General features: G+C 35.1%; 1 protein-coding gene across 2 annotated transcripts in view; it reads right to left on the reverse strand.

Annotated features, from left to right (window-relative positions):
* The window catches only part of VPS50 (VPS50 subunit of EARP/GARPII complex), a 123,478-nt gene that overhangs the window by 10,885 nt on the left and 87,318 nt on the right, over positions 1-25,275 (reverse strand). For both annotated transcript variants that reach the window (XM_017870297.1, XM_017870298.1), the window contains exons 21-24: positions 17,005-17,126; positions 8,986-9,066; positions 1,335-1,483; positions 157-253 (exon numbers count right to left, since the gene is read on the reverse strand). In XM_017870297.1, the coding sequence (XP_017725786.1) occupies positions 157-253; positions 1,335-1,483; positions 8,986-9,066; positions 17,005-17,126 (449 nt within the window). The remainder of the gene's footprint in view (positions 1-156; positions 254-1,334; positions 1,484-8,985; positions 9,067-17,004; positions 17,127-25,275) is intronic.

Here is a 25,275-nt window from a genome sequence, read left to right on the forward strand (position 1 = left end):
TTAATGCAGCAATTCATGAGTGAATAAATGAATACTCTATCTGGCTCTCCTGGGTTTTCAAGACTGACTTCTAGTTAAACAAACAAACAAACAAATCTAAATAATCTGTGTCCTATCTTGCTCACAGTTGAAATGACATACAAGACCATGTCTGACCTGAGAATAGAACTGCTGAAGAAAGGGCTTTTTGACTGCAGGCATCACAGCATCCAGATGTGGCTGAAGGAACTCAAACTGTTCAGCCAAGAATACCCTAAAGGGAATAAATAACCCACTGTGTAAACAAATTGTGTAGGATTTAGAGCCTGTCATGTTCTCGTATAGTATTTTTTTAACATTTCTGAGCAAAACTTTAACAATAAAAATTACTTTCCACTTTAGTGGATGACCCTGTACTACCACTTGACATGTTCGTTTAAAATCTACACAATAAATAATGCTGAGTTTATGACTGAATGGAAGTTGAAGAGAAAGAAAAGCAACTTCAAAGGAGCCAAGCAGCTTATGATGAGGTGTAGGGTCATGTGCTTCAAATGTAAGATGTGAGCCCAGAGTAGCAGGTTGAAAAAAGAACACAAGGGTATTTTTTAAAGGATTTCTTTTAAATATCTCATTCAGTTATATACAACAGACTCTTGAAATCTCAGATTTAATATCTGACACTTTTCAGAAGTAACCCCAACATTCCTAATAGGCAGCAAACTGTAACCTGGCTGAGTATCACAAATGAACGACAGGTGCCGGAGGCTGGGTACAGGAATGGGAGTCAGTGGGCTGGTGAAGGAGCCTGGACTACTGCCTGCAGATGCACTGCATCCAGGCACTGTCTTTTTCTGCTTTTGTTATTAATCCAAAACTCTTACGTTATATTGGACTACATTTTATAGAAATGCAGAAGTTATATGCGTTAATTGTATTAATAACTCTGGGGATTTATAAAGGTCAGGAAGCATTCTTATTGATGTCAAGGGTCAATTACACTTAGCATTAAGTTGACAATGCAACCACAGCTTCTCCTAGGATCATGAGTCATCAATAGGAAAATATGAAGCATAGTATAACACTTCTTAAAGCTATACTGAAAGCATGGATCATGTTGTTAAAGACTGAAAATTAAAAGATGTCCTTCTTTCCATTTCTGTAACTGAAAAACCAACCATGCAGTTTAAAAAATCAATTGGTAATCTGTGTTAGAATATACTTGTCAGAAACATATAAGTGATATTTAGAAGTGGTAGATGTATGCAGCTAACTAGAAGTCTAATTAAACAATGCTTACTTTTATAAACTTTCTTAAATATTTAATGGCAATGCAACTGTTTTGAACAACTTACAAGGATTCCGTGGCTACCACTCTTTCTGCCAACCCATACAATGTATCCCCAGATGTCAAAACCACCAGCTGACTGAGGTGTGGACTTGGCACCTTCTCCTTTCTTTCTTCTGCTGCTGTGAGTGTGGCAGTAGGATCAGCAGAAACTTCCTGAAAATACAATACATATATAACCTGGAATAACAAATCTAACAGTAATAAACCATGTGATTTTGACATAACTAGAATTAAAATTAAAATACTCTTGGGGCATACACTAATTACATTTAGGTTCAGTTCTTTTTATCCTGCTTTCATGTTTTGTAACTATTGGAACCTTCTTTTTAATCCTAATTGAAAACGAGCCTATATAATATCATCCAAATCTACATGCTACTATCTGTGCATGACCTAAAGTCTGTCAACACAAGGACTCTTTATGAATTGACAGATGTTTCATAGCAACAATAGTGAGATGGCCCTCAAGAACTTGTAAATGAGAGAAATATGATTACTCCTTGAGAACCACACTGATAAAATCCAAAATTATGGTTTGATTAACCATCTCGCACCCAAATTTTAATGAAGTTTACCTTGGTATATAATCTCAAGGAGGCAGGACTAGAATGAAGTTATAAACTGGAACAGAGCCAAATGTATTGTATATATCTGGGGACAGACTACTGATAAGAAGGAAGATGGTCAATGTGAACAAAGGAAAGGGATACCCAGGAAGCAGGATGTGCCAGGCCCTTCAGCACCATCCAGGAGAGAACCACTGATTCAGGTATACGGCCATGTAGTCAATAGGAGTGATGCAGTCTAATTTGCGGTCAGGAAAACTCATCAGACTTCAAATTTCTCAGTTTTACTTTCATCTGATGATATACTCACTAGAAATCTTCTCATTACTAATTTACCTTTCTAGGTATTCTGATGCCAGGCAAGGAGTGCCTTGGATATGAGTTATGTAAATTCTTCGACTTCATATAAACATATCCTATATTGTAAACAAACAGGTTGGCAAAGGAAGAGTTTCAAAGATACACTTACTCAACTTCTCCTCAATACATAGCAAGGGACTCATTTTTTACTAAGCTCTTAGCAAACAGTTAAAAAAACAAAAACACACTTCAACTCACAGGCACACTGGCCATCTTTTTTTGCCAGGAGGGTGGGAATATCTTGAGATCATGGGTAAAGATGCACAAGGCTGGCTACTTGGAGTAGCTGACAGAGTACCAGAAGACTGCCAGCTCAAGAGTTACCAATCACTCCAAATATTTCAATATTTAACTTAATATAAACTTATTTTGGTGAATAAGTTTCCCTTTGTACAGAGAACATGAAAGAAGGCTGTTTAAAATACTGACATCATCATAATAGTTATTTGAATAGTTGCTGCATTACATGTCAGAGAAAGAGACTTTTAATTATTGTTTTCTGGGGCACAAAGGAGAGAGGTCAAGGCAGTGAGCCTGTAGTGATCCTAACATTACTGATGACAGTATAATCCAAAGTCACTTCACTGTGAAGGTCATTAAGAACTTTTATAACCAAATATATTTCTAATAACAATGAGCTTGAATTACAAATGTTCATTATACTTTTAGTTTAAGTATAGAGTTTTGCAGTACTGACATGGCAACAAACTCCATTCATTACATTTTGAAAAAAAATTTCATAAGAGAAATTTACAAAAAAAAAATGGAATAAAAGCTATGTAAGTTAAGCAACAGCTCATAGTACAAAAGTGCAGCTATGTTTTTTAAAGTTAATCTGAATACAAGTTAACCCCCGCCCCCACGCAAACTTTTAAAATGTTGATTGAACCATAGAATGACAGAGTTAGAAGAGATGCTAAACATTATATAATACAACCCCTGCAGTTTACGTACTACTTTCAGTGTGGAAAACACCCCATGGTTATCTCTATTATGGAGTTTAAAGGTGAGAACATATGAGTAGGCAGATAGCGAAACTAAATGTTTAAATGCAAAATAGCTTTAAAAGAACCTCAAAGAAAATTTAGCACAAAATTGGATGTAAACACATCTAATAGTGTACAATATATAAAGCTAGATTACTTTTTAAAGCAACTTCATAGTAACAAATCTCCAATTATTTTCCATATGAACAAATAAGACATCAAATGCATACATATAATTTACTCCTATAAATTTAGCAAAACGCAAATAAAACTTATAAAACCTTTCAAGTTAGAAAATGGTTTAATTCTTTATCTTTTTTTTTTTATTTCCTATCTTCTCCTAAAGACAGTGTCTCTTTTCAATCTCTAATTACTCAATTAGCATTTAAAAGTTAGTTTGGGAATAACTGGGCTTCCTCTAGGGAGAAGCAGGATCATGGATCCATGCAAGTTAATTAATGTCATATCTCCATCATTCATTTCCCTCTAAAAAGGAAATAACCCTACTCCAGCAGAAAACAAAAAAAGGAGAAAAAAATTTACAAAATTAAATACTGTTTGGCACCAATTGGTTGTCTATCCTATTTAATTCTGGTAGTTATTGATAAGAAACAAGTAAGGAACCTTAAAGTCATTCATGACTCCCCTTCTTCCTCACCTTCCACATCCAATCAATCACTAAAACATGCCTAAATAGACACCTCTCATTTGTTCCTTCCCGATATTACTATTTAAACAGGTCACAGGTTCCTTAGCAGTCTTGACTGGACTATTCTAGAAGCCCATGAATAGAGAGCTCTGTCTTTAGCTTCTCCTATTTCTATGCCAGTTTCCATACAGTTAACTGACTGATTTTTCAACAATACTGATGTGAACTTTCTCAAATAGAGATGTGATCATAACATTCCCTGGTTTTAAAGCCTTAATCCATTCCTTCCAGGAAAAAGTCTAAACATGTTACCATGATATTACCTGTTTACAACTGACTCTAGCCTAAAACACTGTTTCCCAAATTATCTTCCCCCTACTAGAAAATAAACTCTACACGGGTAGGGAGTTTTGTCTGGCTTCCCCACCTTCCCCTACAATTGTATCCTTTAATTCCTGGAACAGTGCTTGGCACCACACAGAGTGTTCAACAAACAGACACTAAATAAACATTTGTTGAATAAGGGTGGCTCATGCTCCTATTTCCTTTAGGGATCTGCTTCAATGGTCCTTCCTAGAGGGATCTTCTCTAACTGCCCAAATAACATTACACCCTTTCTCTCACCTAAGTTCTTCATTGCTCTCAACACAATCGGATGTTAAATTAGATCTTCATTTATTCCTTAACTACCTCCTCCACTCTGGGGGCCATCAGTCTACCACAAAGTACCTAGGCATGCAATATGTATTGTTGAATGAATTAGTAATAAAGATAGCTATCCAACTATCTTGTATCTCATCCTGCACCCTCATCACATAGCTCATTTTCTGTCTGCTTCCAATACCTCTTATAGTGCTCTCAATTTTCTTCTTAGTTCAGAGTTGTAAATAACTATTTCAGAACAAGTCAAAGAACGATGAGGAGATGTAAAACTCTGAAACATGAAAAACGAATAAAGGAACTGGGAAAAGAAAGGACTCACTTGGGCAAAATGGCTAGGCTACTCAAAGTGATCCAAAAGAAGTAGAAATAGAAATAACAGAAAATAGTTCAAAAGATAAGCATATTTGGTTACATTATAACAAAGCACATTCTATCAGGCAGATTTAAGGCAAGCAGGGCTGCTTTGGGTGGTTATTAGTTCCCAAAAAAACATCACTGGAGATGTTCAAGCAGAAGCTTATGGCTACTAGGTATGTATGAATGCTGTACAGGTTAAATGAGCACAGATAAGTTTCCTTCTATGAGTAAAATCTTGGAAGATTATACTCCAACAGTATAACAAAACTCCTTCTAAGCATCACACACTTTTGCTTTTAAAATATTGTATAATTAAGCTAAATCTAATATGAATTTTCTGACAATACTGTATAATCTCAAATTCAAAATAGCTCAAGGATCTCCATGAATACCAAACACTTATAATAGCAGTTAATTTTAAATTTCATTCTTTCGGATTAGATATCATATACACAATATATTTATAAAACTAACAGTTTCTTTCAATTTAAGTACTAACTAGTTAATTAGGGATAGAACAGGGAGGTGGCTCTAGAAAACAATGGAAGGCAAGGAGAGGGTATATCTATAGTCTGAGAGAATACAGTTATCTTTCATATGACAAGAGGAGCCAAAAGCATTTACCTAACTACCTCCTTAATGCCTCCAACACAAATGCGTTGAGTTCCCTTCTACTCAGGGAGCTCTTTCACAAAAGCATTCTTTAGAAGATCACTGGAATTGTTGCCCCCACTTCAAAAGGCTTTCATTAAAATACCTTCCTTTGTTCCCAGTTGTATGCCTGGCATTTGAGGCATAAAATTTATGATAATTACTTGCTTAAAGACTAAAGTTCTGTGTTTATATTTAGGAAAATACGCTTGAAGAGAGCAAGAGAGTCATGAAAATGTCAAGCTGACATAAATAAATGGTATGTGCTTACTGCACACTTAAATAAAAGCTCCTAAACTGGCTTTTCAGTTTACAGGAGTGTAATAAGTAAAGCATATAACCCTTTAAAGACTGAAAATGAAACCTTAACCACCTTTATTCTCACTGTGAGAGTCACATTTTTTAACCTTTCCTACCACCAATGTGCTACTACAAAGAGAATTCATATTTATGAATTTTTCTGGACAAATTTAAAATATTATTATCAAATATTTAAAGTTGGCTAAAGGCCTGGGTGCAGTGGCTCACGCCTGTAATCCCAGCACTTTGGGAGGCCGAGGCAGGAGGATCACCTGAGGTCAGAATTTCAAGACCAGCCCGGCCAACATGGCGAACCCATCTCTACTAAAAATACAAAAACTAGCCAGGCGTGGTGGTGACAGCCTGTAATTACAGCTACTCGGGAGGCTGAGGCCAGAGAATCGCTTGAATCCGGGAGGGGGAGGTTGCAGTGAGCCGAGATCTTGCCACTGCACTCCAGCCTGGGTGACAGAGTGAGGCTCTGTCTCATAAGTAAATAAATAAATAAATAAATAAATAAATAAATAAACAAATAAATAAGTTGGCTAAAGGTCTTAAAGCAAACAATTTAGTTAGCATAACCAAATGGGTTACTAAAAATTCACCTTCCTGCTGTCACTATCACCTATACCAGCTTCCTTTCTTACTTTTCCTATTAGACAACTTTTCTTAAACTTTTATTTGATGTGACAAACAAATTTTCTTAGTTTACATTGAATTTATATGATAAATTGTTTCAGGTGGTATTTTTTAAGACTACAATGATTCTATTTTGCCTTTTACAGCATAAAGAGAAGTAAAACTTAGAATATCTATATGGAGAAAATAAAATTACCAAAAAAGTATTCATTAAGATTTTAACTGACATGCAAGAGAAATATAAGGAAAAATATTACTTCCATCTAGTTGGTTTCAGATTGATTAAGCTATAAATTATTTCAGTAGCCAAAGAATGCATTGAGTAGCAAGAAATCAATTAATGTATTCTGCCAATGTAAATGCAAATTAATGAAGTGAAGAAAATTAATACATACCAGCTTAAAAAATCCTGAGATTTGGGAGGCTGAGACGAGCGGATCATGAGGTCAGGAGATCGAGACCATCCTGGCTAACACGGTGAAACCTCGTCTCTACTAAAAAATACAAAAAACTAGCCGGGCGAGGTGGCAGGCGCCTGTAGTCCCAGCTACTTGGGAGGCTGAGGCAGGAGAATGGCGTAAACCCGGGAGGCGGAGCTTGCAGTGAGCTGAGATCCGGCTACTGCACTCCAGCCTGGGGACACAGCGAGACTCCGTCTCAAAAAAAAAAAAAAAAAAAAAAAAATCCTGAGATCAAGCAAGTTCTAGTAAATGACAAATATATTTTCTAAAATAACAAATCAATGTTTATCAGTATGAGTAATAATTCATTATACACTATGTGGCAAAATCTGAAGCAGAAATCCACATCTTAAGGGTCAAATCTAGAACTGGAGTTTGATGATCACAAGACAGTAGCTAGCAGGAATGACACAGAAATGCCAGGGTGAATGGCCCTAGTGGTAAAATTTGGCCCATCCATCTTGGGCCTTTCAGTCAGAAACAAGAAAAACTTTAGCTGTGGACTAAGATCTGGAGAATAAGATTTGATGCTCAAGGTTATACTTAAGTATCCAATAAGAAGAATGAAAATCGAAACACAGAAAACTGCAAGTGGGGCTGAGACCAATGGATTTTACAAAACAAAGACTAAAAACAAAAAAGAAAAGAAAAAAGAGAAACAAAAAGGCTGGGTCAAATAAGGAGCCTTGACTCTGAAACTGAAGATCAAGGATTAAATATCATAACCAAGGAAGCAAGCCAAGTTATGCCAAGAAACAAGAAACTCGGGGACTGGAGTATATTCATCTACTCTATGAACATTTTCTGAAGCAATGCTATGTGCCAAGGTAAGTGATATGACTATATTTTTAAAAACGTGTTGGGTAAAAGGATCTCCAAATGTTAAGAGAGAAGGATACCAGTTATTTCTTCTGCCCAAACAGTGCTCACCTGAGATATCAGCACATGCCTCACTCACTTTATTCACAGCTCTGCTCAAGATCCCCATCCTATCACTGCTTCAGTTTTGTCTTAGTATTCAATGAGTATCTGACACTATGTTATACATTTGTTTGTCTCTCTGCTCCAATAAAATACAAGTTCCAAGACAGGAAATATCTCTTCTGTGCACTGATGAATTTCCAGCTCTACAACAATGCCTGGCATGTAACAATCGTTGCAATAAGTATTCCTTAAAAGAATAATCATGGCTTTATAAAAAGCTTCAATAACAGAAGTATGCACATAATGTAGAGCTTATGAAAAATGAGGAAAATGATTGCTTGTTCGTGTTAGGTTGAAGGAATAAAGGAAAATTCAGAGAAGCCTGGGGTTAAAATAGATGTGGAGAAACGTCTAAACAACATAAACTTTGGGCTACAGTGACCAACCACGAGAAAGTTTTTCTCATTTTAAATGCTTATGTTAGCTGAAACACTACAGGAGGTTAACCCTTTGCTGCTATCTAACCTGTCTTCTTAAAACATGCATTTCATCCTGTGATGACAGTCAAAAACCAGGCTCCCTACACACAGCAACTAAACCCAAATTTTCTCCTTGAATTTCAAAGCCGTTTATAAAGTGTCCCAAACACTCTCTGCAACCTAACTTTGCAGCATATACCAGTGTCCCAATCATAAGATCTGTCAAACTTCAGACTGCACTCGCCTCAAGGCCCTTGCTCACCCTGTGTACCTTCATTTAAAGACTTTTCCCTTTCCCATTAATCCTATGCCTAGTCTTCGAAGTCTAGCACAAGTGTCACTTCTTCCTTTAGTCCTCCTCTGATTATTAGTTTTTCACATAAACCTTTCTCTTCTTTGAACTTGTGCTAGACATATGACCAATATCATATTCTTTTATGTATACTAGTTTCTCTCTGATCAGACTATAAGCAACCTGTTTTACTTCCTATATGCACTCATTTAATTCTGAGGACTCCGCTACTCAATATACATATAGACACACATTTATATGAAATTGATTGAATAGCTAATTTGCATTTTATATAATCCAAAAGAATTTATCCCAATTCATTACTTACTAGATCAATAAGGCTTTCTTGTATTCTGTTCAGAGTTGTTCTTAGTCTACTACTACTAAGGCCGAGTCCTGTTGATTCCAACTGAAAAAGAAAAAGGCTTGTTACATCATTCTAGAGATCATCTTGCAAATGTTACATCTTCAAATTAACCAAGGTATGTGATGAGTTTTCACTCAGATACTTAGCCTTCAGAGGGTTTCCAAATTGCATTTACAAATTCTAACACATCAAGCAAAGGAGTCAAATCTCAAGGGAACCAAAGAAACATTTACCTGTGTGCATTCACAGGACACACTAACATGTATCAATCTTAAGAATTATCAAGAGAGTTCTCCAGAATTTCTTTCTCAAGAGTCATTATTTTTAGTTGTAAAACTTGAGATTTTAGATAAAGATATTACACCCTGTTGTATGTAAGATATGCTGTGCTGTGTTCATGTAGCAGCATAACAACATAAAGTTATTTATATTTTTTGTTCATTTATTTTTCTTGTACAAATTAGCGATAGCTTAAATCCTCATTCAAAAATCAATACAATTTTCTATTAGGCATGGTAAACATTTCACAGTATAGATAGAAATCTATTCACTACAACACAGCCAAAGCATTTATAAAAACCTTCACACAAGAGCATAATTGAGAAGGATAAGAATAAGACATGAAAAGCCAGTTAGTCAGCTCCCTGGGTGATGATTCCATTGATGAAAATAAAGGTAATTTAGAGGTAATCATACATAGTTAAAGGCATTTGGAAAAATGTTACAATGTTCTCTATGAGCCAATAAATTTAAAACATTATTAAGAGTAAGCTATAAAATGTATGTCATTAACATAATCAGAAATTATGTATGTATGACTATGTGACTATATACACACACACAAGCATACATGAACATTTATTATTCCTCTTCCTCTCCCATTTGAGATACAAGAATGAGAAATTATTTACATGTGTCAGAGAGTCTTAAGTGAAAATAGTTGTGCCATAACACTGTGCAATAAAACATGAACTGATTTTATATCCTAATTTTATGATATTTAATAATTTTATTTTCTCTAGGTTTTATAAACTTCATTAATCCATTTTTCTTCTATTTTCATTAAGGTATTATTTATATATAAATTACATTCAATCTTTTTAAGTATACAGTTGGATGAATTTGGTAATTGCATACAATCTTGCAACCAGCACCATAAAAAGATAGAGTTCTCTCACCCTTAAAATATCCTCATACCCTTTGCCCTTATCCGCTTCCCTCACCCTTAACCACTGACCTGCTTTCTCTCACTGTAGTTTTTGCCTTTTCCAAAATTTCATATAAATGGATTCACATAGTATATAATCTTCTGTGTTTGATGTGTTTTACTTAGAATGCTTTAGAGATTCATCTGTGTTGGGTCTGGTGGTATTTTGTAGTGTTTTATTGCTTCATTGTATTTAGTAGTATGGATATAGTACAATCTCTTGTTCAGTTTACTTATTCGGTCAACTAACGTTTGGGTTCCAGGTTTAGGCTAGTTGAATAATGTCACTATGAACATTCATGTGTGTGTCCTTGTCTGGACATATATTATTTTCACTTTGGACTTTCTAATTCATATACTAAATATGTTTTTAATCTTATAAGGTACTTCCACATTGTTTTCTAAAGTAGCTGTACTGTTTTCATTTCCACATACAATGTATGTGAATTCTAGTTGTTCCATGTCACAGACTAAATGTTTGTGCTTTCCCTCAAAATGCATGTTGATGTCCTAACCTCTAATGTGATAGCATTTGGAGATGGGGCTTTTGGGAGACAAAATCAGCTTTAGATGAGGTCATGAGGGTGGGTCCCTGGTATGATGGGATTCATGACACTTTAAGAAGAGACACTAGAGAGTTTACTATCTCCTTCCACGTGATCAAAGGAAAGGTCATGTGAAGACACAGGCAGAAAGCAACCATCTGCTAGCCAGAAAGGGTGCCCCTACCAGAAAAAGAATTGGCCACCACCTTGATCTTGGACTTGCAGCCTCCAGAACTCTGAGAAATAAATTTCCATTCTTTAGCAGCCAAGTCTACACTATTTTGCTATGGAAGTTGGAGCAGACTAAAAGACTCCACAAACTTGCCAATTCTTAATACTGTCAGTGCTTTCTAACTAGCCATTCTAGTGGTTGCACAGACGTATTGCAATGTGCTTTTAACATGCACTTCTCTGATGAGAGTGATGTCAAACATCTTCTCATGTGCTAATTAGCCATTCTCATATCTTCTTTTGCAGTGCAGATACCCGATAAAATCTCTTCCCATTTTTTTAAGTGGGCTGTTTTCTTATTGAGTTATAAGAGTTGTTTATACTTTGTGCGAACACGCCCTTTCTCCATATGGTTTGCAAAATTTTCTCCTGGTCTGACTTGCCTTTTCGTATTTCTGCCTCTTTAGCAAACGTTGTTAACCATGAGGAAGCCCATTTTATCAATATTTTCTTTTATGCTTCATGTTTTTTGTGTCTTTTCAAAGAAGCATATGCCTAACCCAAATTTCACAAAGATTTTCTCCTAGTTTTTTCTAGACGTTTCATAGTTTTGGAACTTCTTTAGGTCTTATAAACAATGTTTATTTATATTCTTATGTATGGTATGAAGAAGGGGATTGAGGCTTTTCTTCTTTCCATACTTATATCCAAGTGTACCCACACCATTTGCTAAAAATCTATTTTCTCTAATGAACTGCCTTAGTGACGTTTTCAAAAATCAATTGACCATGTAAGTGTGTCTATTTCTGTTGCACTGATCTACTGTTAGGCCAGTACCATACTTTATCAACTACTGTAGCTCTGGAGTAAGTCTTTGTGAAGTCAGGTATAAAAATCCTCTAACTCTGTTCTTCAAAAATGTTTTGGCCATTATGAATCTTTGGCTTTTGTATCAATTTTAAAATAAACTTCTAAATTTCTTCAAAAAAAAAAATCTTGTTACAGTTTTGATTGGGATTGTACTGAACCTATAGATTTGGGGAAGACTGCCACCTTTACAACATTGAGTTTTCTAATATATGCACATGGTGTATCTCATTATTTATTTACATAGTCTTTAATTCCCTTTCTAATGATTTAATATTTTCAGTGTACAAACTTATCAAGTTATCTGTTAAATTTCTTAGAAAGTTTTGATGTTACTGTAAGTAAAGCTTTTAAAATTTTTTTTTTCATTTTCAAACTGGATTATTGATTTCTGTATATTGACTTTATATTCTAGCAGTTTGCTAAATTATTTATTAGTTCTAGAAGCTTATTTGTGGATTCCTTAGGGTTTGCCATGTCATCTGCAATTAAGTACAACTTAACTTCTTTTCCAATCCATATGCCTTATATTTCTTATCTTATGACAAAGGCTAGGATCTTCAGCACAATTGTTTGGGGGTTTTCTTTGTTTGGTTGGTTTTTTTCTGGAGACAGGGTCTCACTCTGTTGCCAGGCTGGAGTGCAGTGGCGTGATCACAGCTCACTGCAGCCTCGACCTCCAGGGCTCAAGCGATCCTCCTGCCTCAGCATCCTGAGTAACTGGGACTACACGTGCAAGCCACCACACTTGGCTAATTTTTGTATTTTTAGTAGAGACTGGGTTTCACCAAATTTTCCAGTCTGGTCTCGAACTTCTGGGCTCAAGTGATCCTCCCACCTCAGCCTCCCAAAGTGCTGGGATTACAAGTCTGAACCACCATGCCCAGCCTCTTTTTTATATTTAAAGTACGTCTTTTTGTTCTTCAGTGTGGACATTGTTTTTATTCTATTCTGACAATCTCTGCCATTTGAGAGTTTAGTCCATTATCATCTAATGCAATGATTAGTTGAGTTTGCACCTACCGTTATATTTTATCTCTATTTTCCCTCCTTGGTTCTTTCTTTCCTGCCTTTTGTAATTATATAAATATATTTTTAGATTTCTACTTTAATATTCCTGTTAGCTAAAGTGTTAAAATTATTTGTATTATGTTTCATGGTTGTCCTATGGATTACGATATTCATCACTGCTTTACTAATATACAGAAATCTTGCAAACTTATACGTCCACACCCTCCCCACATACTTTGTTATAATTTTTAAATGTAATACATCTACATGTATTATGAACTCCAGGAAGACTATGCTATGATTTCACTGTTAAACAGCCCTGTGGTTTATAAAGTAAGTGGAAAAAGAAAAACTTAACTTTGAATTTCCACAGGTAGATTCCATTACCAATGCTCTTTACTCTTTTCTGAGGATCTAGGTTTTCATGTGTTATCATTCCCCTTCAGTCTCAATAACTTCCCTTAGGAATTTTTAGATGTCCCTTGTGACAAATTCTCTTAGTTTTTTGTTCTTTTAATCTAAAAGTATCTTAATTTCACTTTCATTCTCAGATGATGTTTTACTGGATATAAAATTCTAAATAGACAGTATTTCTTTTCTTTTGTACCTTCAAGGTACAAAAGCCCCATAGCCTTTTAATGGGAAGTCAGCTGTTAATCAGATTATTGGTCCCTTTTATATAATATATCTACTATGTTTTTCAAGAAAAACTTTCATCATAGGTACTCTGCTGTACATTTCTTTATGCTTCCTCTTCTTGCTGTTCATTTAGCACCTTGTAGCTGCAAAATTTTGGCCAATGTTTTTTCAAATATTTTTTCTGACTCATTCTCTCTCTTCTTCTCCATCTAGTATTCCAATCACATATATGTTTTACCATGTGATATAATCGAACGTCTGTGAGATTTTTTTCCTTTTAATCCTTTTTTATGCTCTTCACTTTGAATAATTTTGATTAAGTTCACATATTCTTTCTTCTGTCATGTCCATTTGGCTATTAAGTATATTGAGTAAATTTTTTTGTTTGTTTTTGAAGTTGTATTTTTCATTTCTAGGATTTCCCTCTTTTTTTCTATTATTGTCACTACCAGAATTTACTATTTCTCTGCTGAGATGTTCAAGCATTTAAAATATATTTTGTTTTAATTCATTGAAGACAGTGATAAAAGCCCATTTAAAATCCTTATCCCTTGGTTCCAATATCTTAGAGTTAAACTAGATTGATTTGGTGCTGTGTCTGTTAGGTAAAGTTGGATTACATCACCGATTTCATTGTAGAGATTCTGGATACTGTCATTTTTCTCCCATAAACATCATTTCCTTTGTTTTCAGTACATAAGTTTCTTGGCTGGGCTTTAACTATAAACTGTCTCTTGTACAGCAGCTTTGGTCTCTGTTTATATTTTTTTTCTTTCACTGGGCTGCAGTCAGTTTGTTCCATATAATCATGGATCATGGAATCACATATCTCACAGTCTGAGATACAGGTGGACTGAATTTGGAAATCCCCTCTCTGGATTTTTTTCTCCTGAGCTTCCTCCACTATTTTTAGTGTTTCCAGTTTTCTGGCTCCACTTTTCTGATTCTCCAGTCCATAAAAACTTCAGGTCTTCCTGTGCTTGTCTCTACCCGTGGGCCACATGGACTGCACTTCGCCCTGAGCTAAAAGCCACGGGGATAAAATTTATTTTCATAGCTCCCCTTTCTCCCATCTGCAGACTAGCATGGACCCCTCACCAGAGTCTATTTGCTGCTTCTGTTTACTCTCCAGTGTCTTCAAATAGTTGCCTTTTCTATAACATTCAGATTTTATAGTTGTTTTCTGCAGGAAATATTATCTAGAAAGGTTTTAGTCTGTCATACCTGGAATTGGAAGTTAATTCATTTCTTAAATATATAGATACCTATTTATAGACTCTCTACAAAGAAACAGTTTTACTAATGAAAGGTAACCTTAAACGAGGCTCACAAACTGTTGTCAAATAAGAACGTTCATAAGATTTACTGGAATGGCAAATAATTAGAAGATCAATCCATACACCATGAGTGTCTACTATGTGTTTACTACTGTTTTAAGTAAGTTACAGATGGTCTTCACGAAAAAACGTGAACCAGAAAGACCAAAGAAAACATAACTTAAGAGGTGAACAATGGAAAGGTGGGGACAAGGCAAGATAAAGCAATACTATGAATAACATTATTATAACAGAATCCAATGGATCAGATATAAAATAGAGCATGAGGAAGTAGGTAATAACCAGTTCAGTGAATAGCAGGAGTTTCTGGAGGAAATAGTATTAATAGGAGGAATCCTTTGGACTAATGTATATACTGTGTCCCCAACCAATGATTTCTAGAAGCCAGAACCCCTGAGAAAAGATGCTTATTTTCCACAAGAAGCATCCATCTAAATTCTCTCACACAAGTCCCTTTCTTCTGACAGAGAAGCAGATACAACCATATAACCTGTTCTTCCCATTCTACACATTACCTGATTCCCCCTCCCCTGGTACCACTAAGATTCAACAGCTAATAGCGTAAATTTGGAGTATTTATTTATTTTTATGAGTATGAAAACTTTTATGATTTCTAATGGGCCTGAAAAGCTTATTCTCTTAGGAAATTAAAAACTACCACTTCAATATTATACACATGCATGTGCTTATTTGTGCTATTTATGTATAGATTTTGTTTCAGTATAATTAAATAGCTCTTACTGAGTCTTACAGAATTGAAAATGGTTTAAATATAAAATATCAGAATACTGTGTTCATAACAAATCTTAAATCAAATATGCAATATATTTTACAATAAGTAACTATACTTTGCTAAACTTCTGGGGTACTAGAGAATGCCATTCTGAAAAAATTCTGTGTCAGTATATAATCAGCTGGGAAATCACACACAAAACCATTTGGTTCCCAAAAGTTTCAGAAATATCTTATTTTAACACACCTTGTCAATAATGTGTTCTGGAACTGTTCTGTCCCATATGATAGTAGTCACATGTGACTATTTATATTTAAAGGTAAATTAACTAAAATTAGACACAATTAAGAATTCAGTTCCTAAGTCACTAGTCATACATATTTCAAGTGCTCAACAGCCATGTGTGGCTAGTGGTTACCATACCGGACATTGCTAATACAGAACGTTTCTACTATTATGAAATTTCTTAGACAGGACTGGTCTAGAGGCATGGCCCAAAAGACAAAGTACGGCTCACCTACAAGACTAAAACATTCTGACAATTAGCTAAAACTCTACAAGGTCTTCCTTGATTAATATTTAGTGAGTTTCCAAATTCAGGGTGATGAATTAATACATACTTTATAGTATATAAATTCTGCAGCAACATTTTGTCACTGGTCATATTAGTATTCTTTCTAAGACATATTTTTCAGAATTAAGAACCCAAGAAATTCGGGTCCTATATCAAATGATTATGTCTTTGACATACTTGTGATCACAGCAAGGATACAAATATTTATATAATGAATGTAGTCATACATTGAAATTTACATTTTTAAAAAGATATGAAATATAACTAGTATTACAATATATTCATAGGACTCAATGGAATGTTTTTACACAGAAAACTGTCAAACATCTATGCAAATCACATAATTAATTTTAACGTATCAAACTAGTTACCTGCCTAATATTGTGTTATTTTCTGTGAGTAGTAGAAAAAGATATACTCAATAACACTTTTGGAAACGCAAAAGGAGGTACAGAAAACACTAATTCTATGGCAGGTAGATGGCTCAGTTCAGATTTTCAATTATTTTAATAAATATTTTTCATTAACTTTTAGATGTACTAGTGACTGCTAAGGTTGTCAGCCAATATTTAAAATGTCTCATTTACTGTTTTGTATTTTACATGGAGCCAGATTTAAATAAAGCAATCTGTACATTTTTCATTGCCAAATCATGTCAAGGTTAGAAACAGACGTTGCACTTTTCTGCCAAAATTTGAATGTATCATACCAAAGCTTAAAATTAATATAAAAGTAAGGCAATAAGGCAGACAGAAAGCTGATATCAATAATTTTGTTTTTTATGCATTCCCCAAAATAATGTTATTTGTGTATCTTCTACAAAGAGAATGAAAAACTTTGGCCTTTATAAAATACATTTTAAAAGAAAAATTTTTTCCCTCCAAAGGTGGACTTACTGAATCATTCCGACCAAAAAAGGTATATATTGCATACAAGTAATAATCAAATAGTTGAGACATGAAATGAATAACATCAAAGGCAATTGGCTTAAGAATGTTCATCATCTGCATATATTTTCCTGAAAAGAAAAAAGAATCAAAAATTAAGTAGAACAAAATTAAAATGTTAGTCTATAATTACAAAAAGACAATAAAATTACTGTACTAAAATATTTAAATATAATGAAATATTGCACTCCTTCACAGTAGCCATGTCTCAAGTACTCAGTAGTTTCATGTGGCTAATGGCTATTGTATGGGACAGCACAGATTACGAATAGTTCCATCATCTTGGAAAATTATACTGGAGAGTACTAATGTAAATACTACAATGATATTTTCCTCTGACTACATTTTACTGTTTCCCAGATTTTTATGGAACTCCTACACTCTTCTACAAATTATACTGTACAAACAAACAACATTGATTCTCTTTTCTAGGAGTTTCAATTTAAAATAATTTCTTGAAAATGTGTAAGCTTAATAGAGTAAAATACAATATATTTAAGAAAATATTTATTTTTCATAAGCTTATACATATATAACAAAAGTAGAAAAGCAAGAGGAAAAATGATACACACAAGGTACTGCCCATTCCCCTGAATCCTAGCCCTGTGAAATCTTGGGTCAGAGGCCAAGAACATTTCTTTATCACTATATCATTCAAGAGCACAATATCCACAAGGTGAAAAGAACATATCTTTCTCATTCCTTCTTTTGGAAGATGCCAGTATCTCATTCCGTTTCCTCTAAATATATAATCAGATATAGTCACAGAAAAAAAAAACACAATAAATTAAACTTCTGCATTTACAAACTTGCTAATGTATTGGAAGAGTTCAAGAGAGATGGGATGAATCAAATAACAAATAACTACAAGTCCCCAATTCTGTTTCTTTTTTATGGGAAATAATAGGACAAGAAGCATATCTATTAAAAATGCTCTATACTTTCTTCTGCAGAAGATCTTAAAACAGGCCATTTACTTAATTTCCAAATAAGCCAATAATTCAGGTGCTGACTCTACTTCACGTACTGCTATGATTTTAAATTGGTACTATTAAAGACACCATGACTCAAGAGAAAACACATTCACTGCAGTACAAGAAATGACAAATGTACTCCAATGGAAATGTCTACTATCAAAATCATTTCTTTAAGAACTTAGTACGTCGTTCTTAATTTATGTGGGAAATGATTTTAAATAATAGATGGTCGAGAAGAGAAACACAAACACAAATAGACATCAAAACACAATAAAAACTACCCAACTAAGATTTTATTCTTATTCCTATTTAAAAATTCTTCCGTTTCACAATCATCCTTTGCAATCATTTCACACAGTCAGACATTTTCTTGAAAATCACATTTGAAAATATTTGAAAACACTCTGGATCATTATGCAGGTAGTTCCTCAGCTACAAAACATATGTTTACTTAAGCTACAACTTGTTAACATATAAAATAATGCAACATTGTGAAGAAAAAAATAATATATTACATTAGTTAAAAAAGAAAAAAAAACATGAAAAAGTAGAACGAGGTAGAATGCAAATAAGTAGGCTGGCATGCATCTAGAACACGAGGTCCTCTCCATTCCCGATAAGATTAACCATTGTTTATACACCTAATCTTGAAAAAGGATATAAAGATGAATTATTAATAGGTAAAGGAATTTTACATGTGTATTCAGAAGAAAAAAATAGCTGTTCCTCACCACCTTGAAAAGAAAATTCAAACATAAGGATATTAATTTATTCATTCAACAAACACGTTGTGAAGGCTTACTGTATACTTGGCCTTGTATTAAGGAACAAGGAATTACACAGAGTCCTGGCTGTTGCACCTCAAAAGGTCATACATGGAAGACAATAATCAATAAGCAGACCATCAGTATATTACAGAGTGATAAGAATGAGGACTCTGTCTTTCCAGTTCAAGAGGACAGAACAGGCAGACACTAGACATTTGGAGGCTTGAGGAGGCTTATATGCCTCCTCAGATCTTACTGAATTAAAAGAGAACATTACAATGAATTAATTACTTATCTAGGAAGAGAAGAGGGTGAGAAGGTGAGGCTGGTAGGTTTGAGCACAAGAAAATGAAAAATGTCAAAACATTTCTAGACCAGAGGTGGGCAAATTTTTCCTATAAAGGACACAAGAGTAGATAGTTTAGGCTTTGCATACCACACAGTCTCTGTGGCAACCATTCAGCTCTGCTGTCTTCTGTTTCAACTGCTCAACTATGCCACTGTAGCACAAAAGCAGCTACAGACAGACAATATGCAAACCAATGAGCATGGGTGTGCCAATAAAGCTCTATTTACAAAAACAAGTAGCCAGCAGCTCAAAACATTTGACATCTCAAAACGTCTGTTCTAGATGACAGACAGTAGATAGGAACAGGTTGATGGAAAAACATAAGAAGCCAATAAAACCATAAGACGGCCACAAAGGAGGTGGAAGCTATTCACTAGGACAGTAACTACTTAGAATCAAGCTGGAAGGTAGGAGTGAGAAACGGGGCTGAAAAAGGATCAAGCTACAGGTTCACATGGGACAAACTGTTATCAGTCTACATTCCCCACCACCACCACTATTTCCCTCTCCTTTCCAGCAGTTAGAGGTGTAGGCTGCTAGAATTTACCCACAAAACAAAATAGAAACCCTTATGGTTCCTCTCTAAAAGAAACGATAGGCCAGGCGCGGTGGCTCACGCCTGTAATCCCAGCAGTTTGGGAGGCTGAGGCGGGCGGATCACGAGGTCAGGAGATCGAGACCATCCTGGCTAACACGGTAAAACCCTGTCTCAACTAAAAAAAAAAAAAAACATACAAAAAATTAGCTGGGCGTGGTGGCAGGCGCCTGTAGTCCCAGCTATGCGGGAGGCTGAGGCAGGAGAATGGCATGAACCCTGGAGGTGGAGCTTGCATTGAGCTGAGATGCGCCACTGCACTCCAGCCTGGGCGACAGAGCAAGACCCCGTCTCAAAAAAAAAAAAAAAAAAAAAAAANTAAAAAAAAAAAAAAAACATACAAAAAATTAGCTGGGCGTGGTGGCAGGCGCCTGTAGTCCCAGCTATGCGGGAGGCTGAGGCAGGAGAATGGCATGAACCCTGGAGGTGGAGCTTGCATTGAGCTGAGATGCGCCACTGCACTCCAGCCTGGGCGACAGAGCAAGACCCCGTCTCAAAAAAAAAAAAAAAAAAAAAAAAAAAAAAAAAGAAAAGAAAGAAATGATAAACAAACTGAGAGAAAAAAAAAAAGACAGGGGGCAAACGAACTTAAAAAAAAATAAAAAACTGAAAAGCTAAGGCTTCTACCTAATTCTGGGATTTAGAGGATCTGTCCTCATAAAGACTGCCAGTAAATCTACCCAAGCCCTCTCCTATTTCACACGAAATTCCCAGTCAGAATTTCTACTGAAGAGAAAGACCCAGCTCGAACATAGTTCTAATTACTCACAAGAAACCCACAAGGGCTATGTAAGGCTTCCATTTTAAATCTAAATAGATAATCAAAATCACCAGGCACACAAAGAAAACTCAGAGTGTGAAAATAAAAGAAAAGTTGATCCCAAATGAAACAGAATAATTCAAGCTAAAAGAGAAATATAATAATTATGTAGAACTCAATAATAAAAGATTATCCAAAAAAGAGAATATAAAAGACTTCTTAAAGGTAAAATATAATGTTTAAAATAAAAGTTACATTAAGTCTCCTAAAAGGTATAGTAAAAGACAATACTATGGGAAACATTTAAGAAAACAGATATAAAGGACCAATTTTAGTAATGGAGAAAATTGTTTTAAAAAGAGAGAACAAAGAAAATACAAAGGTGGAAATTATCAAAGAAATACTAGTGTCAGTAATAGCTGAGGAACACAGGAGTCTTCAGATCAAGAGTCCACAAACTATCAAACACACTTACTAAAAAAGAAATCATACCTAGACACATTAACATAAAATTCTGCATCAAGGAAAAAAATATTAAAACCTTTCAGACAGAGAGAGAAATTCATCTGCAACACAATAGAATGCTAGAAGTTCCAGTTCAGAAGAAAATAATTTTTAATCTACAAGTCTATTCATAGCTAAATTATCATTTGAGTGAAAGAGAAAAAAAAAAAGACATTTTCAAACTGACACGAATTCAAACATTTACTTTTTATCAGTCTTTTCTGGGGAATAACTAAACCATGGGGAACAGATACACAGAGGGACTGGCAAAGAAACCAACCAAGTAGCAGCATGGACAAGAACTAGAAACAAGAGAATGAACAGTGGGTCTGCCTTAGCTAACTCATCAGTGCGAGACACAGAGAGAAGTGTGGTTACCACACTTGAATGCTTCAAATACATTAGCAAGTTTGTAAATGCAGAAGTTTAATTTATTGTGTTTTTTTTTTCTGTGACTATATCTGATTATATATTTAGAGGAAAAGGAATACGATATTGGCATCTTCCAAAAAAAGGAATGAGAAAGATACGTTCTTTGCACCTGGTGGATATTGTGCTCTTGAATGATATAGTGATAAAGAAATGTTCTTGGCCTCTGACCCAAGATTTCACAGGGCTAGGATTCAGGGGAATGGGCAGTACCTTGTATGTATCATTTTTTCTCTTGCTTTTCTACTTTTGCTATATATATATATAAGCTTATAAAAATAAATATTTTCTTAAATATATTGTATTTTACTCTATTAAACTTACACATTTTCAAAGAAATTATTTTAAATTGAATCTCCTGGAAAAGAGCACTGATGTTGTTTGTATAGTGTCATTTGTAAAAGAGTGTAGGAGTTCCATAACAATGCTGGAAACACAGGGGAGAAATTTTTCCCATTGTGGATATGACAAGAGAGAAAATGGGTTTCTCCTATATTGGAGATTTTAAAATTAAGGTTTGTCAGTCCAACATCTATTGGGTTCCTACAAAAGTAAAAAGCACTTGGCCAGGTGCCACATATAGATGCTACAAAAATGATTTAAGGCTCTCATCTACTGGAGTTTATAACCTGATGGGACACAAGCAGGAACAGATTCTGAGTTGGAAGAATAGTCATTATTCTTATTTCAGTACACTAATTTGAGAAACCATCAATGAATATAAATGGCATATAAAGCCATAATAGCACATAAGACAAACTGGAAAAGCTATAAAAGGGTATAAAGGAAAGGAAAGTTGGTTCAGCTTGGACAATTCAGAAAAAGGTATTGAATAATGAAGTGAAGACCAGAGTAAAAAATTAACAAGTCCATTACCTAAGTGCCTGGCTACCACGTTTATTTTTTAAATATTATATCTCAGCCCCCCAAATCTCCAATGTCATTTTCTTGTGACACGTACTGAGGGATGGTGCTTTTAGGATTATGCTCTCAAAAGATAAGGCTGTACATACCGGTAGCAATTCAGAAAATATTTTTAAATGTTAAAAATATAAATTCATGTAAATAACATCTAAATATATGTTATCTCATAGTATTATCTTATAGTATTAGTATGTAGATAATATATAGTATATATTATAATGATATAATTATATCATTATTATAATATGATTATAAACAGAAATACTAGCATGTAGTTTAAAGAGAATGATAAACTTTTTTCCTTAAACATTACATATGAAAATATTGTTTTCTTAAAAGATAATCATAAAACATGGTTTAAAAATTTTAAAACACATAAAAAAGTATTGTGATACTTCTGTAAGACTGCACTTATGACTTCATTGAACTCTAACTTCATCCAAATATCTGAAACAAGGATACTTTATTTAAACAACTTATATTCAAAAAAACAAAAGAAGCTACCATTTTAATTATGTTCTGCAATCAAGAATTTTCCCATTAAATACACATTGTTTTACATTTTGATTAGGAAAATAACAGAAAGGAACCAAAGGTTCTCAAAGTGTGGTCCCTAGACTAGCTGCATCAACATTACCTGGAAACTTGTTAAAGATGCCCATTCTCAGGTTATACCCTAGAGCTACTAAATCAGATACTCTGGGAGTGGGGGACAGCAATCTGTGTTTTGTTTGTTTATTTGAGACAGAGTCTTGCCTTGTCACCCAGGCTGGAGTGCAGTGGTGCAATCTCAGCGTGCTGCAACCTTGGCTCGCTGCAACCTCTGCCTCCTGGGTTCAAGCCATTCTCATGCCTCAGCCTCCCTAGTAGGTGGGATTACAGGAGTGCCCTACCACATCTGGCTAATTTTTGTATTTTTAGTAGAGACAGGGTTTTGCCATGTTGGCCAGGCTGCTCTCGAACTCCTGACCTTAAGTGATCCATCTGCCTTGGCCTCCCAAAGTACTGGGATTACAGGTGTGAGCCACCAAACCCAGCCAGCAATCTGTGTTTTAACAAGCCCTCTAGGTGATTCTGGTGCGTGCCAAAATTTAAAAATCAAAGGCTAGATCACCATAAAAGATGAATAAAACAATAATGCATAGTTCTTCTTTCTTCTTGACAGGCCCTCATGCCTTGGTTTCCAAGACTTTTGCTTCACCTAATTTTTCTCCTGCCTTTCTGCTGTTCAATCATGACCTCCTTCACTGTCTGATCTTGCTGTTTGCCCTTCTAATATATCCATATCCACTGCTGTTTCCTAGGTTTCCACACTCAGCTATCTTGTGTTATACATTTTTGTGTGTAGGAAGGGTAGTAGAACTTCTGTCTGATTTTCTATGAACTCAAAAGGTTAAGAGGCTCTGCCAAGATAAACTCATCCACTACCATGGTTTTAACTATTTTATAACAATGACTCAAATTATGTATCCTGATCATCTGTTTGCTCCTGACCTCCACATCCATCTATGTAACTACCTATAGACTATTTCTACTTAAACGTCCCAGAGGTACCTCTATATGTCCAAAGTCTACCCTATCATCAGCTCTGCAAACTTGGTCTTCCTCTCATCTTCCCTTTTTCATTTCTGGCATTATCACTAGTTAATCACACAATCCTAAAATTTGAGTGATCGCTCATCACTGATTCACCGATTCTGTCTGTTGTATTTCTAAAATCTCTCTAATCTGCCCTTCTCTCTATTACAACGGCCACTGCCATCCATATCCAGGCTTATGTCCTCATCATCCCTTGCCTGGGAGACTTCAACAGTCTGCCATCCAGTCTTTGACCTTCTCCAGTTTCCCCTTAGCTAAAGTCAATCCCTTATTTACACTTTTTTAAAAACAACAGGTCTGCTGGGGTCTCTCTCCTGTTAGAAATCCCTTAAGGCGCTTATGTCCAAGCTGCATAGGACAGTCTATGAGGCCTTCTGATAATTGGTTCTTGCCCATCTTTCTTGTCACATCTCCTCTGCTTCTGCCTCTGCCCCTATCATGTTTCTTACATTCCAGCAAACTAGACTACTGGGGTCTCTGAATATACCATGTCTTGCACATGTTCTTTCTGTCCAAAATGCCTTTACCAACTTCTTTATCTATGAGAACTTATTCATCTTTCAAACTCAATTAGGGTGTCAGCCCCCACAGTGAGTCAGTCCTTTCACTTCCTACCCAAAAAGGAAAATTAATCATCATTCTTTCTCTCGCCTCTTTTCTGTTTATTTACGCTTATAACAACACAGTGTAAATTTTTTTATTTGTATGCTATTTCCCTCATTGGGCTCCTTAAGTAGAAAGACTATGGTTTCTTCATGACTGTATCTCCAACAGCTAGCCGGAAACAAAGTAGTGACTCAAAAAAACAAAAAATCTGTTGGACTAAAACTGATGAATGCAATATACATGGCAAAAAAGGAACTGATTTCCTTAATGTTGAAATTAAAACCTATAATTTCCTTATTATATAAAAATGAGCAGTGGATATAACTAGTTTGCAAGTAAATAGAAATGTCTTTTAAGCATATGAAAAGATGCTTCAATTCACTCATAATTAAACACATTTTTGAATGAGATGCCATTTTTAACCTATCAGACTAGCAAGTACCCAAAGCTGGAGGATATACAGTGTTGCTGAGACTAAGAAAAGAGCTACCCTCAAATACTGTTGATGAATGAGTAAACTAACAGAACTGTGTTAGTAAGCTCATTAGTAACCTCACTGGTAAATTGAGAATGTCCATCAAAACTGGAAATGTATATACTCTTTGATCCAGCTAGAGGAAGTATTTATAGGAATTTGTTCTAGAGCTCCACCTGTATAGGGACAAAGACATTTCTTCAAGGATAACTTGCTGTGGCAGTTTGTAGTATGA

This window comes from Rhinopithecus bieti, unplaced genomic scaffold (assembly GCF_001698545.2).
Source record: "Rhinopithecus bieti isolate Rb0 unplaced genomic scaffold, ASM169854v2 scaffold_5191, whole genome shotgun sequence".
Classification (NCBI taxonomy): Eukaryota; Metazoa; Chordata; class Mammalia; order Primates; family Cercopithecidae; genus Rhinopithecus; species Rhinopithecus bieti.